At 48.9% G+C, this 24,782-nt stretch overlaps 1 protein-coding gene across 3 annotated transcripts in view; it reads left to right on the top strand.

Annotated features, from left to right (window-relative positions):
• Positions 1 to 956: 956 nt before the first annotated feature.
• The window catches only part of ACOT7 (acyl-CoA thioesterase 7), a 106,202-nt gene continuing 82,376 nt past the window's right edge, over positions 957 to 24,782 (top strand). For 2 of the 3 annotated variants that reach the window (XM_048824966.2, XM_048824965.2), the window contains exons 1-2: positions 957 to 1,067; positions 18,141 to 18,258. In XM_048824966.2, the coding sequence (XP_048680923.1) occupies positions 1,015 to 1,067; positions 18,141 to 18,258 (171 nt within the window). In that variant the 5' untranslated portion in view covers positions 957 to 1,014. Of the gene's footprint in view, positions 1,068 to 14,389; positions 14,425 to 18,140; positions 18,259 to 24,782 lie in introns of those variants that run through there. The other variant, XM_075120982.1, reaches the window with a different exon arrangement.

Here is a 24,782-nt window from a genome sequence, read left to right as displayed (position 1 = left end):
TTTTCCTCTGGCCAGGAGGGATTTAAAGGTGGTTAGCTTCCCCTTTCTATTTATGACAGGGTCGGAGCTACTTACACCACAGGGAAGAATCCCGCACCCTCCTCGCTGTCCTGCATGAAGAACTGTCTGCGTCCTCCTCAGTCCGTGTCTTTGTTCCGCGTGTGGGCCGTGGGGCGTGAGAGCCCCAAGGACACTGCTGCCTGGAAGTCGCAGGGACAAGCACCCCCGGCAGCTACCTTAGCCGGAGCGGCTCGGGGGACGGATACGGCCACTAGCCGGACCGACAGGCTGCGGGGGGCGGACGGGGAGGCCGGTTACCATTAGAACACGAGCTGTAACGGAACGATCGAGGTGACCCTGAATCACACCCCCGCAGGGGCGCGCCCAGGTGACGAGGCCCCCCCTTCTCTCTTCCCCTGAGGCGGCGGCGGCTACGTTGACACTGAACGCCCTGCAGCAGCGGGCCTGCGGCGGCCCGGCTCCGGGACAGCCTCTCGCTAGGGCGGGGGAGGGCTTCTGCCGCTCCCGTGGTTAACCCGCCGCCCAGCGCCGTCTACACCAGGGGTTCGGTCGCCTTAACTACGTCGGCGGGGGGGGGCGGGTTCCACCCTGCGGGGAGACGACCGGGGCCAGGGTGAGGTCCCGCCACCGGCCACGCGCTCCCCCCTGAGGGGCCGGGCGGGCGCCCGCCCGCGGGGCGGTGACGTCACACCGGGGCGGGGGGGGACGCAGCACCGTGACCTCACGCTGCGCGGGGCGGTGACGTCACACCGGGGCGGGGGGGGGGACGCAGCACCGTGACCTCACGCTGCGCGGGGCGGTGACGTCACACCGGGGCGGGGGGGGACGCAGCACCGTGACCTCACGCTGCGCGGGGCGGGGCTCCTGGGCGCCGGGAGCCGGCCGGGGGCGGGGCCCGCGCCGCGCGGGGTGGGCGGGGCCCGCGCCGGCCCCGCCCCCCATTCATTGCCGCCGGCCGCCCGAGCGTCCGCGGCCGCGCCCAGATCCGCCGCCATGGCCGCGCGGGGCTCCGCGGGCGCCGGCCCGGCCGCCATCCAGCTCAGCAGGTGACGGGGGCGGGGTCCCTGCGCCGCCGGCCCGGGGCGGGGGGAGCCTGGGCCCGGGAGCCATGGGGGGGGCACCGCACCCCACCCCGGGCGTGAAATGGACCCGTCCCCCCCCGCAGCCCCGGTGTGTGTGTCTGGGGGGGGGGCGGCCGCCCCTTCCCCCCCCGCAGCCCCGGTGTGTGTGTCTGGGGGGGGGGGCGGCCGCCCCTTCCCCCCCCGCGCAGCCCCGGTGTGTGTGTCTGGGGGGGGGGCGGCCGCCCCTTCCCCCCCCGCGCAGCCCCGGTGTGTGTGTCTGGGGGGGGGGGCGGCAGCCCCTTCCCCCCCCGCGCAGCCCCGGTGTGTGTGTCTGGGGGGGGGGGCGGCAGCCCCTTCCCCCCCCCGCGCAGCCCCGGTGTGTGTGTCTGGGGGGGGGGGCGGCCGCCCCTTCCCCCCCCGCGCAGCCCCGGTGTGTGTGTCTGGGGGGGGGGCGGCAGCCCCTTCCCCCCCCCCGCGCAGCCCCGGTGTGTGTGTCTGGGGGGGGGGGCGGCAGCCCCTTCCCCCCCCCCGCGCAGCCCCGGTGTGTGTGTCTGGGGGGGGGGCGGCAGCCCCTTCCCCCCCCCCCGCGCAGCCCCGGTGTGTGTGTCTGGGGGGGGGGCGGCAGCCCCTTCCCCCCCCCCCCCGCGCAGCCCCGGTGTGTGTGTCTGGGGGGGGGCGGCAGCCCCTTCCCCCCCCCCACGCAGCCCCGGTGTGTGTGTCTGGGGGGGGCGGCAGCCCCTTCCCCCCTCCCGCAGCCCCGGTGTGTGTCTGGCGGGGGGGGAGCAGACCTTTCCCCCCTCCCCCAGCTCCTGTGTCCGTGTCCCTATGTGTGTCTGGCGGCAGCCCCTTCTTCCCCCCCTCCCCCTACAGCCCCTTTGTGTGTGTCCGGGGGGGGCAGCCCCTTCTCCCCCCCCACACACAGCCCCTGTGTGTGTGTCCGGGACAGCCGCTGCTCTGGTCCCAGTGGCTCAGACCCTGGCCCAGGGCACTGGGCGGCCCAGGCTGGGCACGGGCGAGGGGCAGCCCTTGGCCATGGTTCCCGGGCTCAGGAGTGGGGTGAGTCTAGCCTGGGCCCCCTGGGGGCGAAGCGTTGGGACCCGGGGGCGCGGAGCCTCCCTCAGCCCCAGAAACCCTGGGAGCCGCGCTGGTGCCCGCGGAGACCGCGGGCCGTGGCGGGCCAGGGGCCTGTAGCCAGTGCCCTTCCTCCAGCGGAAGGGGAGCCGTGGCTGTGAACCAGACTGTGGTTCCTTCCACTCTGCAGGCGATGAGCTGGGTGGCTGCAGACAAGTCGGTTCACCTTTCTGCCCCCCGCTTGCCCAGTCCGTGCTGGTGAGCAGGGGCATGGGAGGTGTTGGTGAGCGCAGAATGCGAATGGTACAAACCGCTTCCGTTGCCCTGCGGTGCTTGTCTGTAGTGACTGGGTGCCGGGACCAGGCGGTCACTGCCTCTAATGCGTGTGCCGAGAACGTTGTCAATGAAAACCCTCCCGGTGGCCAGATCAATAGACCCAGTCTGCTAACTGGAACTCGCAAGCTGGACGAATCTGAATTGCTCTGGCGTCTGTCTCCTGGCATCTTTAGTAATGTGCACATGGGAATAATTAGGCTTTAAAAACAGGCTGCAAGAGGTTTCAGCATCCTTTGGGGGTATAGTAATCTATTTATTCCTCAGGGGCCTTTATCTAAATGCACTTATGATCAGAATTCAGTTGAGAAACTCACTGGTATAGCTTGTTGTAATCCACTCTCTCCTAAATTATGCTGACTCACTGGATTTCATCTTCTTGTGCTATTAAGAGGTCTAGCTAAATCCATGTTTGTAAATCTATTCTAAATGTTTGTAAAGCACCTAGCAAGGTTTTGAGTTTTAGATAATAATAAATACCTGATCTTCTTAGATGCATAACATTTCTCCTACGGGGTTTGGTCCCTTATTGAACAGAATTCCTCAGGAGGCCCTGTTCTCTCTAATGTATCGAGAGACTGCAGATTGAGACCATACCTTCTCTAGCTCACTGTCTAGGATGGAAGGAGGAGGGGGTAGTGTGGCAAAGGCGTGGCTACTTCCTTTGCTATTGTAAAGTCTTGATGAAGTTGCGTGACTGTAGTACTTAAAGAAAATGCATTTTGTGTAAGATGGTCTCACTTTGTGTGTTTACAGTTAAATCCCATTTGGTATATGTTGATGTTGACCCAGTTTGGAGCATGGTTTTGTTTCTGTTGCTGTAACATTGCCATAGTGTGGCCTAACCTTAGGCATTGGTTTGCAGCTGTGTTCCTGAAGTGGTCTCTGCAGGAGTCTGAGGGTGACTAAGGTAAAACCAAATAAACATTCTTGCTGAGCTTTGATTTAAATGCCTCTTGTCTTGGTATCTAAATGCCAGGCAACTAAATGGCATCAGTTTATAGCAAAAACAATGCTACCTCTCCCGTGGGGATGCTCCTGTAGCTGATCTTGGTTTCCTAGACCTGGTTGCTTCTCTCCCTTCCCTGTGAACAGGATTGTGTAGATCTGTGTGGCAGTGGTTACAGGTGTTCCTGCCAAGAGGATTTCTTGAGAGCCCTTTACGGTGGGGAGTGCTGCGGTAGATTTAAAGCAAAAGACATGCCCACCATGATCAATAGAACTTGCTTCTCACTAAAGACTGACCCAGTTCAGCATGCTCCATTACGTTGTCCCTTTCTTGCTCTTGCAAGGTTTCTTCTTAGTGCAACAGTGGTGAAGGGCACTATTCAGGGCTCTCTTTTTCCATGATCTGGAAGTGGAGCCATTTCACTTCCCTGGTAGAATAATCAAGATAACTGTTAAACTACAACATTTGTGTGTTCTTGTTTTTAAGGGAAGATTTTTTTTTTAAACCAAATCAAAAACAAACATGTTCTCCCTGTTACAGGGAGCCCTATCTGACCTGGCATCCTTTCATTAATTCCTATTTACCAGTGGACTATTGCACAACTGAAGCAAGATGCCAGTGGTTAGGATTGGGATGGCTGTCATGTACTGAACTGCTCCCAGGAGCTGGGAAAATGACTGACACTCCCTGCCCCAATTGCTAACAAAACCTAAGCAATATAGTGCTGATGCAATTGAAGGAAGCCAGGGCATCTGCTGGGCAAGTACTGGTTATAAGTGAACTTTGCTGTTAACTGAGTGGGCCAATAATTCTCTGATTAAAGTAGACATGAATGACTGTGAGGTCATACAAATGAAAGGGAACCCTGGGGAGTATAAATTAACTTATGAGGTACAGGTTTGGTTGTTGATAGTGAAGTTGGCTGAGATCTTTATAGTGGCACCTGCTGGTATAAAGAATCCAGTATTTTCATAAGTTTGTTTTCAGATCAAACACAGCTGGGGAAGTGAGAACGAAACTGATCAGGATGGGTGAAATTCAGCAGTATCTCAGTGGCAATGTACCTGCTGCACTTTCGCCTTCCTTGCAGGTATTGACAATGTGGCACAGGGAGCATTGGAGGTGAATAAACTTCTAGTGTAACTTTTGCAGCCACTAAGCTGCTGGCACATTCTCTGCGTGTTGGACTCCAGGCTTCAGCTGCAGGTGTTGAACTTTGTATCAACCCTCTGCAGGGGGAGCCTGTCAATAGCTCTTAGAAGCAGGGAGGGTGGAGAAGCCTTTCTTGGGTTAATGCCCTCCGTGCCAAACCATGCTCGTCTCTACAGCGCATTACAAATCTCAGGGGAGTTGCTGCTTTACACACAGGCATTGTACTGTTAAAGGGTCAGGGTCCATTTCGAGTCACAGATGAGGTTTGGGTGTGTAAAATACACGATAACTTTTAATAAAACTGTTTGCTAATGTCCCCTGCAATACTCACCCCACCAACGTTGGTGGTGAGTCTCTAAAAAGTGAAACCAACTAATCCGCATTCTTGGGTAACTCTGCGTTACGTGTAGAACATAAACCAGTGGCGTCCTAAACAACGGAAAAGGACTTGTCCTAAAAACTTGATTTCAGCAGTCTAAGGTGAGCAAACTTGTTTTTAAGAGATTTTTAACCTGGCAGTGCTCCTTCTTAACAAAATGAATGGCTCTGTTTGACATTAGGTAAGTTGGCTAGTTTTGGAGAGGACTTTCGGTAGGCTCTGGAACGAAATGTCCTGAGTCCCTTATTGCCCTTTGCTGCAGGTTTGGTGGGCATCTTACGTTGGAATAAGACACGTACTGGACGTGTATGTGCAATGGCAGTAGCTGATGGAGGCTAGGTGGAAATGAGGATGGTAAAGTAGAGGGCCTGCTAGGAGTGCAGATGGGGTTTGTGAGGATGTATAGTAGGAGGCTAGCTTTCCATCTCTGCTTCCAGTGTCCTGCAGGTTAGCTTATTTGCATGGCCACACTAGGAGCAGCATTTATGTTAAAAGGCCAGGGCCAGACCTTCATCTCCTGTTGGAAAGGGCGGTGGGGGGAGATGCATTAAGCCGCGCTGGTTCAGCGTGTAGTCTGTCCGTTCCTCGGAATGGTATAGATGCTGCTCGGGCAGTTGGCTTAAATGCAGTGACAACAAATACGACTCTGATTTTACTCTGCATGTGGAGGGAGGCTGCTCCCTCCCTGGCAGGTATCACTGGGGAAGCAGGCTGAGCTAATTCTTTAGCTGCAGTACGGGATACTAGTGCCCTGTCTGTCCAGGGTGGTACAACAAGTGATCTTTGTGCCCTAGACCGGAACAGATCACATGCTGCTGCTGGTCTCGCTTGGTAAGTAGTTTTAATTCTAGATGATCTTTTATTTCAACAAACTTCCCCCTATTTTTAATAAGATGCCCCAAGGGTGAAAGATACAGTGGCGTAGCTAGGAGTGGAAATTTGGAGGGACCCCAACTTTTGGGTGGATGGGCAATGACACACTGTGCTAGCTCATCTTCTCCCCTGATGCTGCTCCCTGTTCCTAGCCCTGGTGCTCCTGGGCACAGGGCTCCACTTGCTGAGCTGGGCCAGGTGCATGGGGCGGCTCGGACAATGGCAGGGCAGAGCTGTCGGGGTGTAGCTCTCTGAAGGGCGGGCGCAGAGCTCCGTCCTGCGTTTTAGGTGCCCGAGTGATGTGCCGGGCTGCTGCAGCAGCATTCCACCCCTGCTCAACCTGGCTGGGCCTGGATGCTAAGTGGGTGGCCGCAGGCCACCTGTGGCTACGCCCCTGACAGACGCTGCCTAGCATTTATAGGCCGACTGAGTGGCACTGCTCTTTTGAAAGGTTGCTGATCGATCCCAACTGGAGGGAGATAAACACATGCTCTGTGCTGCAGCCTTTGTGATACTTTATACATGGCCACTCCCTTTTGTGACCAGCAGGGGCCATTGGTGCGGTGGCACAAACCCTTCATTGCATTTGTCAATGTTTCGAGCTCCTCAGGACTCGTATACAGAGCCCTCTAGCAGCTCTAACAGGGTTGCCAAGTCCTGGAGAGTAGAGGTGACTGTAGGGAGCAGATAACTGAGAAGGTACCTGCACCTCTTGGCACTGACTGTTTTGAAGATAAACTAATAGTTATTTACAGAAGTACAAAATGTTTTCAGTCCTACTTGAGATCAGCCAGTATAAAGCAACGTGGAAGTTTAAAAGCAGTATCTTAAAGTCCAGTGACTAATGGAATCTGCATTATTGATTTAACTTGCATGTTTTCTAAAACACTACATAATGATCCATTCTTTCATCTGATGCTTGTGAAAAAAAGGGTGTGGCTTATTGGGCTATAACTAAGAATTCTCATTCCAGTGTGTAAAAACAACCTAAAACTACATTTGAGCAAAAATTTGCAGATTGCTTTTTCATAAAAAATACACACCAAAATGCCTGAAACTTATGGATCTACACATTGTTAAACTCTGGAAGGGTCTTCTGGCTCCTAAGGATCTTTACTCCCCTCTCTCCGGGAATGATGGAAGCTTATCTTCCAGAGTGCTGTGATATGGAGGGGGACAATCTCTCTATGTAGTCTAAAGAAATGGTTACAAATAATTCCAAGTTTAAAAACTTTTGTCTAAATACCCCCTCTGCTCTCCCCTCCTACCCCGAGGAAATAGATGGTGAACGTTGCCCCCGCCCCTGCTATAAATATGTAAAATATTTAGTTGTTGCTTTAAGTTCTGTTGTGTAGCTTCAGAGGAATCCCTCTTCCCAGGACACTTTGTATTGTCAAGATCTCTGACGAGAGCAGAACATATTCCTCTCTAAATACATAGTCTGCATGGAGGACTTGGAATGCTCTACACAACTTCATGTGATCATTCCTAAGCAGATAGGGGCTCTGCTCAACCACAGAATTCTCTAGGACTTCATTTGCATGCGTTTCCTATGCTGAAATCAGTCACTGATCTAATGCAAGAATGCTGAAGGTACGGCTATCCATACGTACCTTTCAGAAAGGAGTGAAACTTTTGCATATTAACATGAAGCCCAAAAGGTGAGTGGGAGGTGTGGCACCTAGCTTTCATTTTTAGATCCAGGTCCTGGAGGTCTTGTTTGAGATGCCTACAGCAGCTTTCTGTGGTTCCTGCTAGTTTTGCTGAGGTGAGAGCTCCCTTCAGGGGTTGCCTGGTAGAGCTACAGAGAAAAGATTACAAATGATTGTTTCTGAAATGTACAGACTGCTTTAATATAGCCAATGATACTTGATCTAAAATATAGGGTGGTCTGGTCTTTTGACTTACTCTGAAACCTGTCATTTTACATTTAGTAGCAGCTGTGTTAGTCTGTATCGGCAAAAAGAAAAGGAGGACTTGTGGCACCTTAGACTAACAAATTTATTTGAGCATAAGCTTTTGTGAGCTACAGCTCACTTCATCGGATGCATTCAGTGGAAAATACAGTGGTGAGATTTTTATATACACAGAGAACGTGAAACAGTGAGTGTTACCATACACACTGTAACAAGAGTGATCAGGTAAGGTGAGCTATTACCAGCAGGATGGGCAGGAGGAGAGAGAAACCTTTTGTAGTGATAATCAAGGTGGGCCATTTCCAGCAGTTGACGAGAACATGTGAGGAACAGTGTGTATGGGGGGGCGGGAAATAAACATGGGGAAATAGTTTTACTTTGTGTAATGACATTCACTTGATAGGTGAACGAGCCTCTGATAGTGTGGCCGATGTGATTAGGCCATATGATGGTGTCCCCTGAATAGATATGTGGGCACAGTTTGCAACGGGCTTTGTTGCAAGGATAGGTTCCTGGGTTAGTGTTTTTGTTGTGTGGTGTGTGGTTGTTGGTGAGTATTTGCTTCAGGTTGGGGGTCTTCTATAAGCAAGGACTGGCCTGTTTCCCAAGATCTGTGAGACTGATGGGTTGTCCTTCATTCCCCACTGTATTTTCCACTACATGCATCCGATGAAGTTAGCTGTAGCTCACGAAAGCTTATGCTCAAATAAATTTGTTAGTCTCTAAGGTGCCACAAGTACTCCTTTTCTTTTTGCGGATATAGACTAACACGGCTGCTACTCTGAAACCTGTCATTGTGCAAGGCACTGAATTTAGCCGTATGGAGTGGAAATCTATCAACTTCATGAAAAAACTCATACAGATACAGACAGATGACATCTTCCTTTCCAAATGCAAACAAATGGACATCATACCAAAAGGACTGAAGGTAAAAAATCCATTACAATCTACATACCACACAGACTATGCTGACAACTTGTGCCACACGCTCTCAAAGAAACTGTGGAACCACCTGATCAACATCCTCTACAGCAAACAGGGAAAGGTTAAGAATGAGCTCTCAAAACTGGATACTCTCATAAAAAACCAGCCTTCCACACAAACTTCCTCATGGCTGGACTTTACAAAAACTAGGCAAGCCATTTACAACACACACTTTGCTTCTCTACAAAAGAAAAAGGACACTAAACTATCTAAACTACTACGTGCCACAAAGGGCCAGAACAGTGGTTCCCTTACCCCACCCAGCAATATTGTTAATCTATCCAACTATACTCTTAGGACAGATTCTTCTGCTGGGCTATCTCGGGGCCTCTCCTTTTGCTCCTCCACCACCACGAACATGATACAGTTCTGTGGTGACCTAGAATCCTATTTTCGACATCTCCGACTCAAGGAATATTTCCAGCACACCTCTGAACAACATACTAACCCACAGAGACCTTCCTATCAAGACTACAAAAAGAAGGATTCTGGGTGGACTCCTCCTGAAGGTTGAAACAACAGACTGGACTTCTACATAGAGTGCTTCCGCCGATGTGCACGGGCTGAAATTGTGGAAAAGCAGCATCACTTGCCCCATAACCTCAGCCGTGCAGAACACAATGCCACCCACAGCCTCAGAAACAACTCTGACATCATAATCACAAAGGCTGACAAAGGAGGTGCTGTAATGAATAGGTCAGAATATGAACAAGAGGCTGCTAGGCAGCTCTCCAACACCACTTTCTACAAGCTATTACCCTCTGATCCCACTGAGGATTACGAAAAGAAACTGCAGCATTTGCTCAAGAAACTCCCTGAAAAAGCACAAGCACTAATCCACACAGACACACCCCTAGAACCCCGACAAGGGGTATTCTATCTGCAACCCAAGATCCATAAAGCTGGAAATCCTGGACGCCCCATCATCTCAGGCATTAGCACCCTGACAGCAGGATTGTCTGGCTATGTATATTCCCTCCTCAGGCCCTACGCTACCAGCACTCCCAGCTATCTTTGAGACACCACTGACTTTCTGAGGAAACTACAATCCATCGGTGATGCCAACATTTTTATGGCTGACTGAGAGCAACGCTTCCTCAGCTCTCGTCCCCTAATACCCCTACTCTACTTGCGCTATATTGATGACATCTTCATCATCTGGACCCACGGAAAAGAAGCCCTTGAGGAATTCCACCATGATTTCAACAATTTCCATCCCAACATCAACCTCAGCCTGGACCAGTCCACACAAGAGATCCACTTCCTGGACACTACGGTGCTAATAAGCAATGGTCACATAAACACCACCCTATACCGGAAACCTACTGATCACTATGCTTACCTACATGCCTCCAGCTTTCCTCCAGACCACACCATGCAATCCATTGTCTACAGCTAAGCTCTACGATACAACTGCATTTGCTCCAACCCCTCAGACAGAGACAAACACCTACAAGATCTCTATCAAGCGTTCTTACAACTACAATACCCACCTGCTGAAGTGAAGAAACAGATTGACAGAGCCAGAAGAGTACCCAGAAGTCACCTACTACAGAACAGGCCCAACAAAGAAAATAACAGAACACCTCTAGCCATCACCTTCAGCCCCCAACTAAAACCTCTCCAACTCATCATCAAGGATCTACAACCTATCCTGAAGGACGATCCATCACTCTCACAGATCTTGGGAGACAGGCCAGTCCTTGCTTACAAACAGCCCCCCCCCCCAACCTGAAGCGGATACTCACTAGCAACCACACACCACACAACAAAAATGCTAACCCAGGAACCTATCCTCGCAACAAAGCCTGTTGCCAACTGTGCCCACATATCTATTTAGGGGAAACCATCACAGGGCCTAATCACATCAGCCACACTATCAGAGGCTCGTTCACCTGCACATCTACCAATGTGATCTATGCCATCGTGCCAGCAATGCCCCTCTGCCATGTACATTGATCATACTGGACAGTCTCTATGTAAAAGAATAAATAGACACAAATCAGACGTCAAGAATTATAACATTCAAAAACCAGTTGGAGAACACTTCAATCTCTTTGGTCAGTCGATTACAGACCTAAAAGTTGCAATTCTTCAACAAAAAAACTTCAAAAACAGACTCCGAGAGACTGCTGAATTGGAATTAATTTGCGGACTGGATACAATTAACTTAGGCTTGAATAAAGACTGGGAGTGGATGGGTCATTACACAAAGTAAAACTATTTCCCCATGTTTATTTTTTTCCCCTACTGTTCCTCACATGTTCTTGTCAACTGCTGGAAATGGGCCACCTTGATTATCACTACAAAAGGTTCCCCTTCCTCTCCTGCTGGTAATAGCTCATCTTAAGTGATCACTCTCCTTACAGTGTGTATGGTAACACCCATAGTTTCATGTTCTCTATGTATATAAATATCCCCACTGTATTTTCCACTGAATGCATCCGATGAAGTGAGCTGTAGCTCACGAAAGCTTCTGCTCAAATAAATTTGTTAGTCTCTAAGGTGCCACAAGTCCTCCTTTTCTTTTTAAATGTAAAATGTGACTGTAAATTTGTTTTTGAAGGCGCTCAAATGGCAATTGTAGTTGGACCATGGCAGACTGTAACTGGTTAGCGTAGTTGTACAATTGTTTGTACAGCTTTATTCATGGTTTTGAAATGGTTGAGCAGGATTGGAACAACTGGGATGGAGAAAGTGAGCTGTGTGCAGCTGCCCTCAGACTTCCAGCTAGCTAATTCAACACGCTGTCTATCAGATCAGCAGGCCTCTCCCCAAGGTGGGTGAGGGAGATGGGATTATGTGCCATGCTTTGTTTTTCCCATTGCATTTAGCAGTAGGGGTCACTGCCTGTGACAAGGATGCTGTGCCAGGTAGGGACTCTAACCAGTGAGATTAGGAGGTAATTTCCTGTGGGCTCATGCTAGACTTGCTGTCGCATGTCTCGTGAAATGGAGACTCTTGAGGTATTTACAAGTAGTTTTACTCCTCTACTCCATCCTGCTGACTTGTCCAGGGCAACCAATCTGCACTAGCATCAAAAACCTGAAATTGTTGGCTCATGCGAGAGGTACAGATTAACAAATGAGCAGCGCTGTGTAATCCAGTGACTTTCTCATCATAGCTGCGTCCAGGCGTCTCACTTGCCATCTCAGGCATACCTCGGGCTCTCACAAAGTCTGGAGTTCTTTGGGTTTTTGGTTAAACCCATGACATGGGGGAAGAGCGGAGAAGACTCCGGAGACCAGACCCTCTAAAGAGATGGAGCTGCAGGTGGTACTGTGTTCCACTGGAATCTAGCTCGTTCCTTAGGTCGGAGGACCTGAAGACTTTACAGTGGCACAGCGCTGGCTCTGGAGACCCTTGCTACAGCGACGAAAGGGGTTTTTCCTGTCACTGGTAAATCCACCCCTCAAGTGGCAGGAGCTGGGATGATGGAGAATTCTTCCATCAACCCCCGGAATGTCTCTACCGGGGCTTAGGTCAGCTTAACTGTATGTCTCAAGCCTGGTTTACACGTAAAACGTGGGTTGGCTTTATCTACATCGCTCAGGGCTAAGAAAAATGTCACGCTTGTGCGACATAGTTAGGGTGACTTAACCCCTGCTGCAGACGCAGCTAGGTCAGTGGAAAATTTCTTCTGTCAACCTAGCTACTGCCTCCCAAGGGGTGGCAAATCCCGTCCATTGCTGTAGTAAGTGTCCCTTACTGTGCCCCTGTAGCTCTTGTAGTGTAGACCTAGCCTCGGGGGGGGGGAGGGGGTGAATGTCTCACACCCATGAGCAAAGCAGCTAGGGTGACCTAAGTGTTAGGTGTACCCAGGCTTTGGTTCCACTGTAAAGGTGTGGCGTGGAGTGCTATTCCTCCAGCTAGAAAATGACAGGAAGGAGGAAATGTTTGACATGAAGCCCTTAAACCTGTCATGACTCCACCTGCCCTGGCAAGGCCGGCTTTTCTAGTTAGGCAAGACCTTTGCACGAACAAATCATTTTTTTGGGGGAGGGAGGGTCAGTTAGTCTGATGCAGAGGGAAATTAATCATTTTATGTAGCCTCTGTGAAAAGCCTGTCTCTTTCTTCCATGCCCATATAAACTTCGCTTCCAAACTTGTCATCTAAGGCAGGGGTGGGGAACCGTTTTTGTATTGGGCCACTGACCAACTGAAAAAATCAATGGTGGGCCCCACACATTCAACTCACCTGCCCAGGGGGGCGCTGAGACTTGGGACTTCCCACCCATGGCAGGGCACACCAGCACTCCGCGGCGGGTGAGTTGAATGTGTGTGGCCTGCGGGCTGGATGAAAATGAGCAAAGGGCTGGATCCGGCCTGCGGGCTGTAGGTTCCCTACCCCTGGTTTAAGGAAGCTCACTAGTGGCTGAACACAAAAGATTGGTCCTCTTGCTGAATGACTGCAATTCTTAACTAAGTGACTGCAAGCTAGGAAAAGGGAAACCTGTTCTTTCCTCATGGCTCCTCCTCTGTCCCACAAGGGTCTGATCCTGTGAGGGGCTGCACATCTGCATCAGCCATGGGAGTGGCAGGAGCTTCTCTCCACGCAGGATCAGGCCCAGTCTAAGAGGGGTGAGTTCTTTTGCGGAGACTTGTCATTTAGTGCTTCTGGGCAGAAGTGCCTCACCACAAGGCCAGGGGAGAAACTTGCAGAATAGTAAAACTGACGTGGTGATGTATGTGTGACTGTCTAGTATTGGCCACTGCCGGGGCAAGGTACCAGCTTAGTTGGGCCAATGGTCTGCTCTGGCAGGGCAGTGCTTGGACTTCAAACCAAACGGAGGATGTGAGGAATCCAGGTCCCTTCTATGAGTCTCTGCTCTCTGTGTAGCCTTTAAAGGATGTTACTGTTGTTGATCGTCCCCCGATCCTCTCCTGCACCCGTTGGATGTTAAGAACTGGGATGGGTTGCTGTCTAGGTGCACTATCCACTGCTGTAGCAGGAATAGCCCGGGGTGGGGGAATAACTCCTGGAATGGAGGAATCCAGTGCTCTGTGCACATGGATGTGGGGAGCCTGTTCCACACGGATCTCTGTGCTGAGGCGCCAGTGTGGATGGTGTAGTCCTGCAGCCTTCACGCCCCTCTCCCTGGATCTGCGGGCTGAGGACAGAGCTGGCTGACCGGGGACACAAGCAGGGATTTCTGTTCATCCATCAGTGCAGTCCCAGAAGCAAATGTAGCAGGGGTTTTGACTAAACCTCAGGTGCAAAGTGGGGGTGGCCCTGGGAAATGGGTGGGAGGACTCCTGGCAAACTGCCTGTCAGGCCCTTGTTTGCATTTCCTGGGCATGCAGTGTGTTCAGCACTGCAGCCAGCTGCTTGCAGCCCAGTAGGGACTGGATCTCCTGTGGGAAGGAACAGCTTTGGGGACTGACTCTTTTGTAATTATTTATAACAGAAGGTTTTCCATCACAAGCTAGTTTTAAGCTCGTCATTCTGATTGGCTAAGGACCCATCTTCCTATATTTGATTGAGCAACACAGGAAGCCACTAGGCTCTTAATTTGGTATTTGTGACTGAGCTGGAGCAGCAGAAATGACATCACCAGCTGTGGTGTGTGATGCAAATAATGAATGAGTCTAACTCCAAGCCCGGTCCCAGGTCTGACTCTGGAGAGTTACACAGATTCAAAGACTCGGTCTGTTCCTCACAAGGATGGCCTGTCAGCTCATCGGGTATGGGACATTTATGCTTCTCTTGTATACTCTGTGTGTGTCTGAATTCTGCATAGTAACTGGGAGTACGAATGAAAACTACAATGTGCGAGTCTCCTAGGCAAGGACGACAGAAAATAGTGAAAGCAGTTGGGGCTAGTCTAGCTATAGCTGATCTCTCAAGGAGGAAGTTCTCAGTGACAGTCTTGTCTCTAGGCCGTGTGGCTGTAGCAGATTAGACTGTCAGGCTGCATATAAATCTATACGGGGGGGGGGGGGGGGTTGTTCCAGGTGCTCACAAGAGCTGGGCAGGTTTTTTTCAGACAAAAGATTATTTGCTCCCCAGTAAAACAGTTTTGGTTGACCTGGAGATATCTGTGAATTTGACACATTTCCCGAATAGTTGTGGGAAGGGGAACTAGATGGCAACAAGGGGACTTGGTTGCCATCCCTACCACAGCCAGAGAACAAGGAGATGGTGGTGGTGGTGCCCTTTTGACAACCTTTAGCCCAGGGCATAGGGCACTCCCCCAGGTTTGAATCTCCCTCTGCACCAGGGATTTGAATGTAGGCACCCCTTCCCCACATGGTGAGCGCTCTGATCACCAGGATATTGGGCATTCTGGGTGGGGAGGGTGCTTCATATCAAATACATGAATAGTCGTTGGGCTAGTGAGAGGCACTATAGCCTGGAGCTTTGGACCTGGGTCTTCTCCACCCCAGGTGAGTGCCCTAACCGCTGGGCTAAAGGTTATATGCCAAGCACCACCACCTCCTGTTTCGTGAATCTAGTCTTTTAAAAGTACCTAGAAACAAAATGTTTCGGATCAGCCAGCTTGTTTCACTCGACCCAGAATAGATCGTTTTTGATGTGCTGAAAATTCCCAAACCATTTGAACTTGGTTTGACCTGAATTTTTTGGAACTGATAGCAAATAAAAAAAAAAATCAGTTATTCATCCTGCTCTCCCCCTCAAAGGGGACAGCTTTTCATAAGCGACTGCCTGCACTGAAATCCAGCTGGAACTGTAGAATGCAATTGCTGTGGGTTTGGAAGTCTTCTGCACTTTGTTTCAACTCTTTGATTTAGCAGTGCCCACGCCAGCTGCTGCTCTAGTAGCAAATACTGTGCTCGTGGGTTGGTTCTGTTACGTTACGCTAATTCCTATGAATACAGAAAGTGTTCGCAACAGGTCGGATTGGTCCAACGGTCCATCCCTCTCAGGTGCTGTCTCTCCAGTATATGTGGCCCAAATTGCGGAGAAGTAGCTGCACCTTGAATTGATTTCTGCACCTGAGGCCTAACGCAGCCATGCCCGGTGGTGATCCCCCACCTCCTAAACCCATCAACCCAGTAATCCACAATTAGTCAAGTGGATTGGTTTTCTTTTAAAAGAACTTTTTTTGGAAACCATTTTGTATAATAGTAGTAGTAATAATAATTAATAAAGCTACCAGCTATGCAGTTGTTAAAAAGAGAAATACCTGTTCTGTTTTATATAGTATGTCCAGATAATGCTATCTGGAAATGGCTTCCGCAGCTTACATCTGATTTGTCTCGCAGAAGTCTGATCAGTGAATGAGATGCTGAAGTTGCTAGGGGTGTTTGGTACAGCTTTAGTTTTTCAGGGTCTTTAAAAGCTGATCTGCTGTGCAGGTGATGGCCTGACACAGTGCCTTAAAACAGACCTGCCCTGAAGAGCTTTCAAACAGACTGAGAGGTGACAGGTCAGGCATGAGACGGTCCAGAGCAGTCAGGGAGGAGACTCCCTGTGAATGGGGGCCAGAGGGATAGGAAGGGGGGTGAGTGGGAGGTACTGAGACTTGGGTGTATGTGGTTGATAAGCTGCTGGCTCCTGGCGGCGGAGTATCATCCCAGGGGCTCCTACATGCTCCCAGGCCCTCTCCAGTCTGTCCAGGTCCTGCTCCCTGGCTCACTCCTTTTTGCTATGGCAGCTCCTCCAGCCCCTCTGGATCCTGCTTTCACCTTTGCCCCTCTCTGGCATGCACAAGTTCATGCAGGAGCGGAGTCCCCGCAGTATTTCCAGAGTGGGGGTCTAGCCTCCTCCACCCCTGGGTCTGCGGCCTCTGGTTCAGATCCAGCATTGGTGAGAGGATCAGTGTAAGAAACCTCACAAAGGTGAGCGTTCAGGTGGGATTTGAAGAGAGTGATGGCACAGGAAGCTGGGAGGCTGCTCCGTTACACATAACTCTGCAAGGGATGCCACGTTTGACTTCACTCTGGCTTATAGTGAGAGACCATCATACCTCTTCCTGCCTGGAATGAGCCTGAATTGTTGATTCATCATATCTGCCGGAGAGTATGTGTCAAACTGCCTAACCATCACTGTGTTTGACACGCTATCTCTAACATGGTTTTGTGGTTTGGTAACCATAGTTATGGTAAGGGAGGGGAAAAGATATGGTTACCATGGATTTTACTTTGCATTGTTTTCAATTGAACAGGGATGGGTACAGCAGTCGTGATCCCTCACAGCGCTACTGCCATCTGGATGGCAGGAGCACAGGGGCAATTACATTGACCACTCTCTGGAATTCTCCTCCCTGGGAGGATGTGGAGAAGGGGCTTTCTTGTGACGTAGTGGCATTCTGGGTGGCTTTCATTAAATGACTAGTCCACCGCACATATGGTCTATCTGAAAGCTGTGATGGAAAAAGCACCTAGCTAAGTTTGTTGCTCACTTGGGGTTGCTTGTGTGCTTCAAAGACTCTCTAAATATCACTGTGAAACCTATAGGTCACTTTCTACAGGACGCACATTCTCAGAATGCGCCGCTGCTGGCCGTGACCCTCTCAGCTTGTTGAGCTGTGCTGTCAGTGTGTCACAACCACCTTGCCTTGTTATGGAGGGTGAGGCCAAGTCCTGGTAGGATGTGGTGCTGACTATGCTTTTGGTCCCCTCTGCTCACAATTAAGCCATTCTTGATACCACTTGGTGGGGGCGAAGTGGCTGGTCCTGTTGACTATTGTCTGCTTTGGGCCACGCTCCTAGTGTGGACAGATTGTCTTTCAGGGAGGTCTGTTGACAGCTGTGTACCTGACCTGTAGGCTTTGACAGAGGCTACTTGTCCTGTTAGCTATGCTATTTTGGAGGGATCTTGCTTTCTCTAAACAGTCTGTCGGGAATTATGTCGTAGCAGAAACAAACTCCTCCCAACTTTTGGGAAGGGAGCTTGGTCAATTGGGAAATGGGAGTTAAGCCATCTGGGTGCTCTTACTTCTGTCACTAACTGGTATGGGGTTGGGCCCCAGGCCTCATTAACCCTCTGTGAAATGGGGATTGTACTGAATGATCATGCTGGGTTAATTACAGTTGGTAAAGCACTTCAAGATCCTCTGACAAATGGGGTTCGGGTGAGGAGGGCTGGGATGTTGTCTGGGACTCTGGCCCCTTTCACCAGCACTAAATTAGTTGTAAAAGAAGCAGAAAGTGAAATTAACAGGAAACTCTGTTGGCCTGCCCCATCCACTGCATTCTGAATTACTCCCTTCAGTCCTATTATCTCAGGTTAAATTGTGCTCGCTTCAGGGGCTGGTTTGCTGCACTTCTCCCTCTTGCTGGGAAAGGCACCGTGGCTGGAGTTGGACTGGAAGTGAAGGGATTAGCTGTGCTGTGACGTTCTTCAGGCTGGCTGGCTCTCCAGCAACTCTCTAGGCGAGGGGGCATGGGATAAGAATTGAAGTGTGAGATATTATATCTTTCCTCATCCATTGCAGGATAATGCGTCCGGATGATGCAAACATCGCAGGGAATGTCCATGGAGGGACAATCCTGAAAATGATCGAAGAGGCAGGTGCCATCATCAGCACCCGACATTGCAATTCCCAGGCAGGGGTACGTACTGTTGCGGCCGGATAGCGTCCATTCCAGCTGCAGCTGTTGACACAGGGTCAAATGTAAAACTGCCCAGCCCCATGTTGTTTGGCAACAACTTGGAAGGACCCAAGTGAGTCTGTCCATGTTTCATTGAAAATCACAAGAAGAGAACCGCAAGGATGGGAGAAAATCATGGCAGCAACCAACGTTCATGTCCCCACATCAAGTAGCGTGTGTGCCTTTCCCATTCCCGTGGTGGTTCTCTGTAGATGATGGTGTTTGTCTGTGTTGTACAGGATGTTTACTGTGGTTATGTTGCTGTTGTAACCTTCACCTTTGCCTTTCCGGCTTCTCTTCACTTAGTCATGCAGCCTTAGCTCCCATTTCTTGCATGATCAGTCCCAAGGCAGTAAATGTGAGTGAGGCATCTGGCCCTCAACTCTGTACATAGATAGGTGTCTGATCTGGTATCTCGTTGGTGTCATTTTCTTTAGAAATGCCATCTAGTGGAAAACACGGAAGTTTCAGATGTCAGCACTTTCTATTGGCATGCTAGGGGTGAAACTAGCAATTTCCTTCCCCTCTTTCCATTTCATTTAAAAATGAATGGCCCTGTCTTCCTTAAAGTTCAGAAGACCTAAACCTTGCGAGTGGCTGGGAGTATACTCTGTTAGTGAGTTATCTCCCAAGGTTTGAGATTTCCTGGAGAGAGAAGCACTGTACTTCACTCAGTCTCTTCTCTTCCCCTTTTTTCCCCACTTCGGAAACAGAAGTTTTTGTCTCTAACAGCGAATTGATATGCCCAAAGCTAGACAGGACTGATACCTTCCAAGGCTTACAGCACATCTGTGATCTTTCTATTGATTTTCCAAAAGGGCCTGTCTTCTGAAGTCTTTAAAGGGCTGTCTTAGACTTCAAGCTACTTTTGTCACCTTTCAAACTTGGACTATTCAAAGGTGGGTATTGGGGAAATAAGCTGTTGGTCACTGCCCTGGCCACTGGAATGTAGTGTATCTTCGCTCTTGGAGCAGTGTTGTTGAATTTAGTACATTCCTATCCTTTTAAATTGCTGTTAGCAGAGATGTTTGCATAACTTGTTACAGAGTGCATGTGGTCTGCTGTCCTCTGCATGATATCTGTCACTGATGGAGGATCTGCCATGACCCCTTAGGAAATCGTTCCAGTGGTTAACCACTCATCATTAAAAATTTACAACTTATTTCTAGTCTGAATTTGTCTAGTTTCAACTTCCAGCCAGTGGTTTGTTAGACTTTTCTCTGCTAGATTGAAGAGCCCATCACTAAATATTTGTTCCCTACATAGGTACATCATGTTAATAGAGTAGGTTAAGGGGTCAGTTAAATAGATTGAGCTCCATGAGTCTGTCAATATAACGGCAGGTTTTCTAATCCTTTAATCATTCTCGTGGCTCTTCTCTGAAACAGTCTCCAATTTATCAACATCCTTCCTGAATTGTGGGCACCAGAACTGGACACAGGTTTCCAGCAGCGGTCAGACGAGTGGTGAATACAGAGGTACAATAACCTCTCTGCTCCTACTTGAGATTCCGCTGTTTCTGCATCTCAGGATCACATTAGCTCTCTTGGCCACAGCATCGCACTGGGAGCTCATGATCGGCTGATTATCCAGCACAATCCCCAAATCTTTGTCCATCGCTGCTTCCTGGGATCGAGTCCCCCATCCTGTCAGTATGGCCTGCATTCTCCTTCTAGATGTATACGTTTACATTTAGCTGTATTAAAGTGCATAGTTTGCTTATGGTTTACCATGCAATGCAGATCATTCTGAGTCAGTGACCTGTTCTCCATTATTTACCAGTCCCCCAATTTTTGTGTTTGCAAACTTTATCAGTGATCTTGTGTTTTCTTCCAGGTCATCAATAAAAATGTTAAATAGTGTAGGGCCGAGAACCGATCCCTGTGGGACCCCACTGGAAACATGCCCATTCAGTAGTGATTCCCCATTTACAGTTACATTAACACCTATCCGTGAGCCAATTGTTAATTCATTTAATGTGCACCCTGTTAACTTTATATCACTGTAGCTTTTTAATCAAAATGTCCTGGTACTAAGTCAGATGCCTTACAGAAGCCTGTTACATCAACACTGTTACCTTTATCTACCAAACTTATAATTGCATCAAAAAAATATATCAAGCTAGTGTGACAGGGTCTATTTTCCATAAGCTTATGTTAATTTAAATTAATTACATTACCCTTCTTTACATTAGGTTAATTTTCTTCAGTGTAGCTTAATTCACTGAGTCAATTAAAAGCTAAATGGAATTAAGGTGTTCACATGGGTTTATTGTGGTTTAATTTATCTACTTCAAATTCATACTTTTAGTTAATTCTGAATAACTTTCCTGGTTGTCTCTGTGTAGACATGTCTGAGATGCCATAACTCTGCCTATTTTTGTGTTACAGTATCATCTCTCCAGGTTCCTAGTCGGTCTCAAATACAATATGCTATATCCTTCAACAGTCTTTGCCACACTTATAGTGTCTTGTCGCATTGATCACTACTGTGTATACCAGAGGCCATGAGTCACTTCTATGAAAAGTAATAACTACAAGTTTAAGAGGCCTATCAGTAACAAAGGGAAACACTGTCTGGAATAACCAGCTAGAGACTTCCTGTGGGTGTTGCTGATTATTTGTCTCTGACTTTAACTGAAGCAGTTGCATCTTAGCCAGCTTATGGAATTGAATGACTTCTTAATTACCTGTGTCAACCCTGCCCCTCTTCCCTTCTCTTTGTTCTCGGCTAATACAAGGCAGATGGCTAGCTACTTCAGGTCAGGGCCCTTCTCTGCCTGTGAATGCAGTCTTCGCAGGATGAGGCTCTGGTCCTGACTGAGGCCTGTGGATACGAACAAAGTGTAAACAAATAAATCTACAAATGGTAACAAAATACATTCTTACAAACAAGCATCCAGAAACCCTTCTCAGCCCCAGCAAAGCCTTATTTGGAAACATCTACCTAAGGTCTCCCCAGCCTTCACTTAGTGCACCGGCCCCAGAGCTTGTTAGGCGGGGCAGAGGGAGAAGGTGCTCCTTGCAACATGTCCTAGTCACCAAATCTTAGATCTGGCGACTCCGGGCAGAAGGCAGGTTTGGGAACTGCAGACCCCTTAACCTAGAACTGTTAAGCTAGATGCCAGTGGAGCAGCCTGCTCCATGGAGCTTGATCCTGCAATCTGATCCGTGGGGGCCGATCTTTGCATGGCTGTTGACTTCACAGGGGCTCCAGGTGGGCACGAGTCTATCTGGATGGCTCCAATTTTAGGCTCAGAGTCTGACTGGAGGCCCCTAGGCTGCATCTGAATGGGGCCCTTTTTTTCTGAAAGATGTACAGCAACTTGGTTTGACCCCCTGCACTTTCAATATACCTCTCCCCTGGGGACAGCTAGCTTCTATAGGAATACAGATCCTGTATAGCACTTCAAAGTTGTGTTCATCTTGGTAGACTTCAAAGTAGCTTTCCTCTAGTGAGATGAAGATTTCAGATAAGCTGTTTGACGTACAGCCCAGTTCTACAAGAGGAAGGTGGAAGAAGAAACTAGAGATGATGAAACTGATCAGTTTGAACTTTGCTGATTGAATGAATGTTGAGTGACTGGCTTTGTTGCTAGGATTTTTCCAGTTAGCTATTGGTATATTGAACTTCCATAAACTGGTGACATAGTGTCATTTTAAGACTCTGTCACTTTCCTCAAAAGTGGCCTCATGTGTTTGGATTTTTTGTTTTGTTTTTTTTGCAGGGGAGGGAGTGTAGTCAGACATAGTGTCTGGTAAAACCCTTAATATTTTTTAAGTTGCTGATTTAAGTAAGCCTTTTCCAAACTGGTGCTTTCTGAGGATTCTGATTCAAACCTGATTAGACCAACTTGTTGGCCGTTAGGTCTGCCTTGCACCTGATTTTGTCTGAAGGCCTTGGAGGGAGGTGCTGTACGGGAAGTTTGCAAACTGTAAGAATCAAGGGTAAGGCCAAGAAGCCTTTTTAGTCAACACCTGAGAGAGATTCTGGAATCTGTCTCCAAGACTGATCTCCTTGCGGAGAGGAAGTCACCACATGAAACAAGCTGTGCCAGCCTCTGACCCATCTCTCCATGCACTGGAAGGACGCCCTCTAGCAAGAAGCACTGTGCCAGCAGAACATCACCATCTCACTCCTTGGCTGCAGTTCCATCTCCCACTCTGAGTGTCCAGGAAACTGCGAGAGCTAAAGAGGCCGAACTCCCTGTTATCTTATGTATATTTTCCCTTTTTGTCACTTCCACACCCTAGAAGTAAAAGGTTATGTGCATGTCTGTGTGACCCCATCCCTAAAGTCCACACCAGGCAAGCACCTGAAAGTGTTTCCAGGTTTTAAACAGCCCTAAATATTGTCTCATAAAGAAAGTGTGTTCTGTGTCAACCTCGAGTCTCAGACAGTTAATCTGTCTGCTAAATGAGTTGTCAGACTTCTTATCAGGCATGTTCTGTTGGTCTATACTATATTATGGGTGGGTGGTGGGGGGTTGGATAGGAGGGCAGTGTTAGTTATGCAAAATGAAGTCTAAGAAGAAAGCTTTATAATTCTTTGGTTTTGTGGGGGAGACATTGGGGGATTTGGTTTCAGTGTTAAGATATTTCCATTCAAATTATATATTTGGTAACATTCTTTAGTTGGGCTCTATAACCAGATAGTCAGCCACCACAGAAGAGTCCTTCCTAAAATTTATATAAGGATTGATAATTTTTGGCATTACTTTGGCTCAATTCCACTCCAGTATCAGAACTAACTTGGTGATTTGATAGTTGTATTGCTTTATTCTTTGTTTAATATTAGAGATGCTTTATTCATGTCATTAAGTGTTTTATTAAAAGTGACACTCACCATTTTTTTTTCATTAAGCAACATTGGTCTGTTACCTTTGCCCTAAAAGCCTGACCAGCTCCTCTTAACTGGTCTCTTGCTTCCACAGACCGCTGGCCAGGCATGCAGAGAGCAGGCTGCCTTTGCAGTGTGCTTGGAGAATCTCAGAAATCAGAGTGGCTCTGAACGCTGGCTGAGAGGGGTTAGAGGCCTGGCAGGATTTGATATAAACGTCGATTTCAGCCCACACACTGAAATGGATGAAAAACTTGGTAACAATCAGCACAAGTGCGGCCTCCCTCACAGGGGCAGCCCCTTGCTGTCAGTACTGGGAGCCCTCTGTAGCCCTGCTGCGAGCTCTGCCTAACCCCAGCTCTGACTCCTTTCCCCCTCTTAATTTCTTGCAACTGTAAAAACTGTTATGTTGGAAAAATTCAAATCAATTGCACACCCCCACCCCCAAAAAAGGGGGGTTCTGCCAAGCCTGGTTCTGCAGCACTAACAGGGGCCGCTGGGGCTGTAGCTGAACCCATTTAGTGCAGGTGCTGGCGGGATCTAGTGGAGCAATGAGTGTCTGTCATGGGGGCTGGAGGCCTGCATGTGGAGCCAGGTTGCTGTAGGTAAACGACACTGATAATTCAAGTGCAGGCAAAACTGCTGTGTAGAAACGAAGGTCTCCTTGCCACAGGGCAGGATGGACTCTGAGGTTGGCAATAAGAATTAGCTAATAACTCTTCGGTGACTGAGTTTGCTCTCGGAGGTGGAGAGAGTTCAGTTTCACAATTCTAAGATCCAGATTTTCAAAAGCATCTACTGACTTTGGGTGCCTTAATCTTAGGGTACCCCTTTGAGACCTAGGATCTGACTTCCAGAGGTGCTGAGCACCCACAATTTCAGATGGGGCCCATGTTAGCTGCCGGCTTGCAGCACCTCTGAAAAATGAGTCTCCATTTTAGCACCCCACAGTCAGTGCGTGTTTCTTACAGTTTGGCCAAATAAAAATCTTGTCAATCCTACAAAATCCTTTTCCTTTACTGAGTTGCCAGCAGGTGGTGCTGCAGCCCCTCACTTTGCTCCTGGAATAGGGCTTTTTGAGCAAAACCAGAACAATGAATTGAATTCCTCTCTATGCGTGCATAATCCAGGAAGGCTCTTGAGGTTGGACGAATGTCTTATTGTATAAATTGTGGCAACTTAAACACCCTGAATAGTAAAGCAAAATTACTCTTCTCTGTTCCCCTGGCTGGTTCGTTGGGGGTAGGCCTCTGTGTTCCTCTGTCTCTCTCTAAGTACCTTGATTTCCATGGCTTGTTTAGTTTCCATTTTCTGTGATCAGAAAAACCCCTCCTAACACCAATGCAAATAATAAGGGTTTAAGTGCATTTCCTATCAGCCAGCTCTCTGGTAATCATGTAGCATGCGGCAGCCTCTTAAACGTATGCACAAGACCTAAGGAACAGTGGGCTCCTGTTCCCGCCATTAGTTCCTTCTTTTATAGATGTATTGATCACGCAGTGGCAAAACAAAATCGGAGTTGTGTGCACAGTCCACAAATTTAATTTAATCTCATTCAGCAGCCACCAAATGTAATCCAACTGTAAATCTTCGTTCAAAGCTAGCTCTGAGCCAGAATTAAAAAAAAAAAATTTAAAAAAAAACCA

Source organism: Caretta caretta, chromosome 18 (assembly GCF_965140235.1).
Source record: "Caretta caretta isolate rCarCar2 chromosome 18, rCarCar1.hap1, whole genome shotgun sequence".
NCBI classification, from domain to species: Eukaryota; Metazoa; Chordata; order Testudines; family Cheloniidae; genus Caretta; species Caretta caretta.
Note: the sequence above shows the minus strand (reverse complement) of the source record. Positions and strands in the feature narration are given on the sequence as shown.